The sequence below is a fragment of the Lolium perenne genome, chromosome 6 (assembly GCF_019359855.2).
Source record: "Lolium perenne isolate Kyuss_39 chromosome 6, Kyuss_2.0, whole genome shotgun sequence".
NCBI lineage: Eukaryota > Viridiplantae > Streptophyta > Magnoliopsida > Poales > Poaceae > Lolium > Lolium perenne.
In genome coordinates this window covers 226,695,420-226,704,194 of record NC_067249.2, presented here as the reverse complement: position 1 = coordinate 226,704,194, position 8,775 = coordinate 226,695,420, and the positions used below count along the sequence as shown (strand labels likewise).

Sequence of the window (8,775 nt, the reverse complement as noted above, 5' to 3'; positions counted from 1 at the left end):
GACAATTGCATTAAGTATGGTGCGTAATGTAATCAATAACTACATCCTCGGGCATAGCATCAATGTTTTATCCCTAGTGGCAACAAAGACATCCACAACCTTAGAACTTTCTCACATCGTCCTGCATTTAATGGAGGCATGAACCCACTATCGAGCATAAATACTCCCTCTTGGAGTCACAAGTATCAACTTGGCCGTAGCTCTACTAGCAACGGAGAGCATGCAAGAACATAAACAACATATATGATAGATTGATAATCAACTTGACATAGTATTCAATATTCATCGGATCCCAACAAACACAACATGTAGGATTACAAAGAAACGATCTTGATCATGATAGGCAGCTCACAAGATCGAGCATGATAGCACAATTAGGAGAAGACGACCATCTAGCTACTGCTATGGACCCATGGTCCAGGGGTGAACTACTCACACATCAATCCGGAGGCGATCATGGCGATGAAGAGTCCTCCGGGAGATGATTCCCCTCTCCGGCAGGGTGCCGGAGGCGATCTCCTGAATCCCCCCGAGATGGGATTGGCGGCGGCCTGCGTCTGGAAGGTTTTCCGTATCGTGGCTCTCGCACCGGGGTTTCGCGACGGAGGCTTTAAGTAGGCGGAAGGGCGGAGTCGGAGAGTCACGGGGCCCCACACGCTAGGGCCGCGCGGGCCCCCTCTAGGCCGCGCCGCCCTGGTGTGGCGGCGCCCGTGGCCCCACTTCGTCTCCCCTCCGGTCTTACGGAAGCTTCGTGCAAAAATAGGCCCTGGGCGTTGATTTCGTCCAATTCCGAGAATATTTCCTTACTAGGATTTCTGAAACCAAAAACAGCAGAACAAAGAATCGGCTCTTCGGCATCTCGTCAATAGGTTAGTGCCGGAAAATGCATAAATATGACATATAATGTGTATAAAACATGTGAGTATCATCATAAAAGTAGCATGGAACATAAGAAATTATAGATACGTTTGGGACGTATCACACATGCAGCCACACGTAGAGAGGAAAACAAAACCTGGGTCGTGTGGTCTCGGCTCTTGACTCTTTAGGCCTAGACAAAGATGATGACTATAGTCGCCAGACTAATAGGCAATTGCTCACCGAAATGGTGGCCTCCATCGATCGAGCGACCCCCGGATAGACAAAGACGGAGGCTCGACAGCTAAGCCTACAACTTGATTGGGTGCTTGCAAGCCCATTTCCCGCATCCACTGGGTCAAAAGTCAGGCCATTGGTTGCCTTGTTGGTCGCATGGATTTCCTACACAAACCGAGTTTTAAAGCAACCCAAAGTTGGCCGGCGAGACACACTCGTTTTGGTCGTTTTTCCATGGACAAGCACTGGCGAGCGCAACATGCCCGATAGTTTGCACGCATTGGGAAGCGCGGGATACACGCTGTCTCCCTTAACTCCCCACTCCACTCCCGTCACCGCCCAAACCCTAGTCTCTCACCTATGTTTCTCCATGGCTGTCGCTCCTCCTCCTCCCCCTTCGTCGGGTCGCAACTCTCAATCCGGCAAATGTTGAACGAGGCACCAACTCGAGAAGCACGCGATCGACGAGGCCGAACTCTGTGCGGATCTCAAGCGCGCGTCCCCGATCCGTTCGAGGCCACTCGGCACGAGGCCAGCGACCACGGTGGCAGCCTCAGGGAACAACAAATCTCCCGGGCACATCGTCATCGGTGACAGTCGCCGGCCCCTCTAGGGGGAAAAGATCTTGCCCCCCTCCCCCTCGTCCTTCTCATTTCTTGAGAAATTTGAAAGGAGTGAAACGGAGTCTTCATCAACAAACATGCACCGGCATCGCTAAGATGAAACAACGTGCAAAAATTTGGGTCATAGCGGGCGCAGAGTGTAGGAGTGATTTAAGTACTGAGTGAACGAGTGATTTAAGTACGGGTGACGATTTAAGTACAAGTGACGGAAACTACGTGTGTAAATACAACTCGTGATTTAATAATAGGGAGAGTAGAACTTTGCTGTAATAGCACCTTTTGTTTTCTTGTCAAATACTCTCTTACAAGTTACAATTAGTAGATTGTGGCAAAACTTTTGCCCCCATTTCAGATAAAAAAAAAGATGCAGTAACGTTTTTCTTTTGTCCATCTCGTCCTTTTCAATTGGTATATTATCTTGCTCCGGTTATTGCTGTTAGCTTGATACAAAAAAAAAATCTAACAAAAAGCGTGGCATCGGATAAAAATTCGTCTGAAAAATACAACCAGCCAAATGAAAGCAAATACTGTAAAAAAACAGGACACATACATGACCCAGGGAATCATGCAGGGCATGGCATGGAAACTGAAGATCACTTGGCAGAGACATCGTTTCCGTCAGACCCAGCCATACCCATGTTCAGCTACCTCGGGACTCATGAGAGCTCGCAGTCACCGTCCTCCGGCCGTGTCTGCACCGCACTGCACGATGGTGTACCGAGCTTTCGGTCCCGGAACTTCGTGTGGGGCACTTCAGTCCAGGTGCTCCTCCACATGCAGCTATGCCATCCTAGGCCTAGCTGACTAGCTCACAGGTCACACAGCACCACTGCTGGTATGGGGCTAGGAAGCCAAAGCCCGACATGAAACTTTGTCCCGGCGTGTTCTCAACGATAGCTGTCACCTGTAAGCATCAAACAGTACATAGCTGTTAGTAAAGCTTGATGGAAACTTTGTTCACATATGAGCTTAATGTAAACGTGCTGCCTCAGCTGGGGTATTTAGCAGCTCTATTGCCATTTTTCGAAAACATGGATAAGCTCGTCAGCTGGACAACCGAAAAGAATGTATCAACCGCTCCAACAGCAAACTAGATTGATCAGTATAATCATTAAGAAGAGATACCACAAGCCCTCAGCAAGCAGACAGACAGCAAATAAACCTGATCTATCGCTGGCTCCAGTCATCAAAGCTTGGTAAACAACTTTAAAAAGGGGCACTAGTTAGTAATAATTTCAATTTCAACCTACACTTAAGTGTTACGTGTGACACATTTTTTTCGCCAGTCGTTTGGTTTACTCTAATATGCGATAGTTAAGCCATGTGCCGGCATTTCCTGTTTCTTGTAGTGTACCAATAACACGGGCAGAAATGCAGATGTTCTACAGAAAATAAGTGCATCTGGCATTCACCTCTTATTTCTTAAACTGGAATCCACCTCATTTCAATTCTAAAAACTGGACCAGTAGGATTCTATTTGCGATAAGCCTGCTAGTAACATGCTCCGGAGAAGCTGGGATCTAGAGATTCAAGAGAATCTGAAATTGATTTTGGTTACACAGGTCACGTGGCGTTGAGGAAAGTTGTGTGGAGTTGCATGCTTAATGACAGGAAATTCACTCCTGGGCTTTTGTGTTTCATTTGAGAGAGAGGAACAAAAGAAAAGGGTTCCACAAGAGGACTATGGAAAATGCTTCATGGAGTGTACAAATGATGTATAAATCAAATGAGAAGATACTCACATCACCTGTTTCTTTCTGCAAACTATTTCAGACTTTCAGTTCAGATGTGCTCCTTCCACTACAAATTGCGCCGACAAAATGTGAAGGCATATGTATCAACCACCCTGTGAAATGGAAAAAAATGTCTTACAAAACAGATAATCCGCTTACTATAAATCAAATCAGAAAGTGAAGGCAATAGACTGCATGTTATGACCTTGGTTAGTTTAATCGATGAACTTGTCCAAAAACTAATGATGTTCAGGTAATATTATGCCATCATTAAAGTGAACATGAATATCTCACAGAAGCTCCGAGGAAAGTAGGCAAGCCAGCGCTGCGAAAGCAATCGATAGCAGCAACTCGTGCGTGTTCGACAGAGCCCAAACTTCGGTTCAAGCCTTGGTCACGGCAATCTTCGACAAAGCTGCGCTTTGGGCAAAAGCTAGCGCCAAGGGTCTGCGAGTAGTCCTGCCGACAGCCTGGGATGTGCACTGATGTAATCAAAACCACCATGTACCCTGCCTCTTAGTAGGATTGTAAAACAACTCTATCTTTTCAATGAAATGAAACGCAAAAGTCTTCTGCATTTTCTCGAAAAACCAATAACATGGGCAGAAATGCGGATGGTCTACAGAAAATAAGTGAATCTGCCATTCACCTGTTATTTCTTAAACTGGAATCCACCTCATTTCAGTTCTAAAAACTGGACCAGTACGATTCTAGTTGCGATAAGCCTACTGGTAACATGCTCCAGGAGAAGATGGTTCCTGATCTATCACTGGCTCCAGTCGTCAAAGATGGTTAACAACTTTTAGAAAGGGGCACATTTAGGAGTGCGGCGTTTTGTAGCTCGGGCTACATGTAGGCATTTTTTTGAAAAATTTGAGAACGGCATTTTAGAGTTCCAAAAAATTCTGAAAAAATCCTAGATGTAGGTAGTGATGTATTCTATAAATGTGCAAAATTTCAAATTGAAATACCTTATATTCTAGGCTGTGCAAAATAACAAAACTGGAAATCTGAAGTAGTGAACAGTGCAAATTTTGAAACCTCCAAAAATTGTCCGATTTTGTCATTTTTGTGTGGCCCAAAATACAAGCTGTTATGAGTTAAGATTTTACACGTTGCTAGAATACCTCATTATCAACATCTAGATTTGTTTTCAGATTTTTTTGGAACTCTAAAATGTCGTTTTCAAAATTTTAAAGAAAATGCCTATATGTGGCACAAGCTACATTTGTAGTTTCCGGCACGTTTAGTTAGTAATAATTTTACGCACACATAAGTGTTAAGTTTGCACATTTTCTTCGTCAGTTGTTTGGTTTACTATAATATATGATAGTTGAGCCATGTGTCGATATTTCCTTTTTTTTTGTACTGTACCAATAATACGGGCAGAAATGCAGACGTGCTGCCGAAAATAAGTGCACCTGGCATTCACCTCTTATATTTTAAAACCGGAATCCCTCCAATTTCAGTTCAAAAAACTGGTCAATACAATTCTATGTGCAATAAGCCTGCTTAGTAACAAACTCCCAGAGAAGCAGGGAACTGGATCACTACAATTCTACTTGCAATAAGCCTGCAAGTAACATACTCCCAGTGAAGCTGGGATCTGAAGACTCAAGAGAATCTGGAATTGATTTTGGTTAGGCATGTCACTTGGAGTTGAGAAAAGTTGCGTGGAACTGCACACTTGATGACAAGAAATTCAGTCTTGGGCCTTTGTGTTTCATTTGATAGAGAGGGAAAAAAAGAAAAGGGTTCCACAAGAGGACCATCGAAAATGCTTCATGGGGTGTACATACTATGTGTAAAGCAAATAAAAAGATACTCACATTGCCTGTTTCTTTCTGCAAAGTATTTCAGTTCATATGCTGCTTCTTCCACTGGAAACTGCTCCGACGAAATGTGCAGGCATGTATCAACCACCCTGTAAAAATGACTTTAAAAAATAGATTACGTGCTTACCATAAATAAAATCACAAAGTAAAGGCCATAAATTACAAATTATGTGACATGTCCTTGGTTAGTCTAATCGATGAACTTGTCAAAAAACTAATGATGTTCAGCTAATATTATGTTGTCATTGAAGTGAACATGAATATCTCATAGAAGCACATATACCACCCGTACTTGAACGGATGAGCTAAATTCTAACTAGAAAATCATCAGACATCATTAACGAAACTAGTTGCTGTAGCACTCTCCTGTTTAACACTTTCTTGAACAAGGCCATCACTTTTAACACTCAAATTCTTTTCTCCGTAATGCTGATAGCCAAGATGGGGATAATAGGCTACAATTAGTTATATCTGCTCAAACTGCTACAACCAGCCATCTTGTCCTACATTCTCTTGGTTAAAAAGGATTTCTAAACAAGCTACAAGAGATAAATGTCAATTATTTCATGATATTTAGTTTTATCTGCCCTCAAGTATATAAGTTTTTCAAGAATCAGTATGTCTTTAATTTTACTGAGTGAGAGTTAGTGCATTATCATTAATCGTAATTGTCATTTTGTACAGCAAAAAGAAAGGACATCAGTATTTTGACTGAAGAAACCAACTTTTTTGGGAACAGGAAAACCAACAAACGTCAGTAGATTGGTATACTTGGCTACCTGTCATTCAGCAAACTTACATTCAAAACTAAGTCCCCGTTAAGCCAATTCACTTTGGGCAAGTAAAAGAAAGCCTCAAGGCTTTACAAGAGAAAGTGTTCAATAATTAATATAGTAGCAGCAAACAAGTAATGGAATTTCCTATTTCAATAAGTAAAATTAAAAAGTTGGTCCAGGTACCAGAATATTTACACCATAGCATAATACAACAAGAAAAAACCCAGCCATTTGTATTAGTCTATTTCTATTGTCGCATATGAACTGATTTCCGTGTGGGTTAGGGTAGGAATGCAGAACAAGTTGCAAATGAAGGTGTTATATAAGGATAAAACTGAAGTCAGCTGATATATGCTGGTTTATCACTTACATTGATCCATCTACAGTGTACTGGTGGTGCAGGGGTTAAACTGATTTTCAAAAAAAATAGTGGGTAGCCAACAAGTTCTAAGACATACGAGAGAAAATTCATTGAAACAATATACAAAAGACAAGTGTTAGCCAGAAAAATTTATTCCCTACCAAAATTAATCTGCTATTGAAGCAACCATTTGCAATCTAATGTTTAAGTTTGATATACGTAGAACTACACATATCACATTAGTGTACTACTGTTTTGCTCTTGGCTACTCTTCGGTAGAATGGTTTCCACGTGATTAGCATCTTTTTAAAACTTAGATGCTCCTCGCTCCGAGAAAAGAAGACAAAATAAGCAGTGACAACCAAAATTGTATAGAATGCAGCACACTTCTAGTACAATGAAAACTAAAAGCTGGCAGTAAAACCACGGAAAAGTTTACCTTGTATAACCTATTGATTATCCGTGCTAACAATAAATCTTGCAGAAGTCATCTCCTTCTAATACCAATGCTCTTCTTCTTTTGTGTGATGGAAAAACGTCTTGACATTGCAACATTGTAAAATTTTCTCATATGCTCCGAAAGCCGATGTATTGCGCCAAGGTTGCCAACAGCTGATAACTGCAGCATGATAGCATCAAACTTCTTGTACGACAATTTCATGTCATGGTTTATTACTTCATCTAGAAGAGCGGTTGCATCTTCTGCTCTTCCACAATCAAACAGCCCATCAATCATTATTTCATAGGTATCAACAGCACGTCGACATCCTCTTTTGTCCATCTCAATCCAAATATCGAGCGCCCTATGTGGCTCTCTCATCGCGAAGAACATCATCATCAGCATATTGTAAGTATGAACGCTGGGCTCACAGCGTGCTTCTATCATCCTCTCGCAGAGTTTGAGCGCGTCATCAGCCTTTTGAAGACTACAAAGCACCTCAAGAAAGCAGTTGTAAGTGACAATGTCAGGAGGAAACCCAGCCTTCCCCATCTCCTCCAAAATACAGTAAGCAGCATCGACTTTACCCACCAAACACATGCCTTCAATCAAGTCTTTAAAGGTCGACACATCAGGCATGCAGCCACGTTTCGTCATATCTGAAATCAGCTCGAAGCACTCATCCATCTGATCAGCCTTTGCTAGCGCCACAATCATAATAGAGTACGCCTTAGCAGTGGGGGACGATATCTTGGATCCCTCGGTCCTCATGAACTCAAACAGCTCCCTTGCCTCCGAGACCAAACCGGCGCTGCAGAACGAGTCGATAGCAGCAATGTAGGTGAAGTTCTCCGGGGTGTGCTGCATCTGGATCATTTCCTCGAGCACCTTCATGGCCTTCTTGGGGTCCCTCGCGCGGCACCACCCAAAGAAGAGGATGCTGTACGTCTCGGCGTTTCCCTGCAGCTTCCTCTTCACGCGGCCAAACACCGTCTCCGCCTCCCTGACCATCCCGCACTTGCAGAAGGCGTCCAGCAGGATGTTGAGCGCGTCGGTCTCGGGCGGCGTGCGCATCCGCGCCCGGCGCTTCTTGGCCAGCTTCCTGAGGTTGGCGAGGTGCTTCTCCGTGTACGCGCGGAGGATGGCCAGCAGGTCCTCGACCGGGACGGACCTGGTGCCGTGGCGCTTCATGTGGTCGAGCACGTCGCAGAGCACGCCGAACTGGCGGGACTTGTAGCGCGTGCCGGAGAGGATGTCGATCATGTCGTTGTAGGTCCGCTGCTCGTGCTCGTAGTTGGCCTGCTGGGAGGCCCAGGCGAAGAAGCGGAAGGCCAGCTTCTCCTCGTAGCGGAGGCGGTGCATGACGTCGGCCACGAGCGGGGTGGTCAGCTCGGCGCCCAGCGCGTCGAGGGCCGCCTCCGTGCCCTCGTTGGAGCCCTCCTCTGTCTCCGTCACCGCGTCGTAGATCCTGTCGGACAGAGATGCGACGTGCTGCTCCTGGAGGTTGGTGGGGAGGAGGACGTGCCCGGGGGAGGAGAACCGCCGCGCCGGGATGTCTGGGAGATGGGGCCGCGGGGGCAGGGTTCGAGTGCGGTTCAGCGGCGGGGAGCAGGGGTGCGAGTAGTATGCGGAGGAGAGAGAGGACAAGGGCGCCGCAGCGAGGAGGCGGCGGAGGTGGCGGAGCCGGAGGGGGAGGTGGGGGGATATCATTTGGGGCTTGGGAACGTGAGACAGTGACGGCGGATGTTGGAATTGGTGTCTGGAGTGGATGGGGCGGAATGGAGGACGGCGGTGACTGCCGTGGGAACAGAGTCTGGAAATTTGTATTTGCACGGCGGCGCAGTGGCCGGCGGGCGGCGGCGCTCGTGGAGGAGAAGGGTGTACGTCGTAGCTTGTGAAGAGGAAAGGTCTGT

General features: G+C 45.3%; 1 protein-coding gene across 7 annotated transcripts; it reads right to left on the bottom strand.

Annotated features, from left to right (window-relative positions):
* Positions 1-2,113: 2,113 nt before the first annotated feature.
* Positions 2,114-8,717, bottom strand: LOC127305866 (pentatricopeptide repeat-containing protein At1g73400, mitochondrial). 7 transcript variants are annotated; one of them, XM_051336454.2, is made up of 5 exons: positions 6,863-8,717; positions 5,281-5,387; positions 3,657-3,921; positions 3,461-3,564; positions 2,114-2,622 (listed from the first exon to the last, which is right to left on the bottom strand). In XM_051336454.2, exon 1 carries the CDS (start codon positions 8,570-8,572, stop codon positions 6,911-6,913), a length of 1,662 nt encoding a protein of 553 aa, XP_051192414.2. In that variant the 5' UTR covers positions 8,573-8,717; the 3' UTR covers positions 2,114-2,622; positions 3,461-3,564; positions 3,657-3,921; positions 5,281-5,387; positions 6,863-6,910. The 7 variants fall into 7 exon arrangements, with proteins under 7 accessions (XP_051192414.2, XP_051192412.1, XP_051192411.1 ...); XM_051336452.2 differs by having other exon boundaries at positions 3,657-3,933; positions 5,281-5,375; positions 6,863-8,715; XM_051336451.2 differs by having other exon boundaries at positions 5,281-5,375; positions 6,863-8,715.
* Positions 8,718-8,775: the final 58 nt, after the last annotated feature.

Coding starts and splice junctions, on each gene's coding strand:
- LOC127305866 (XM_051336454.2), bottom strand. CDS start 8,572: ATGATATCCCCCCACCTCCCCCTCCGGCTCCGCCACCTCCGCCGCCTC.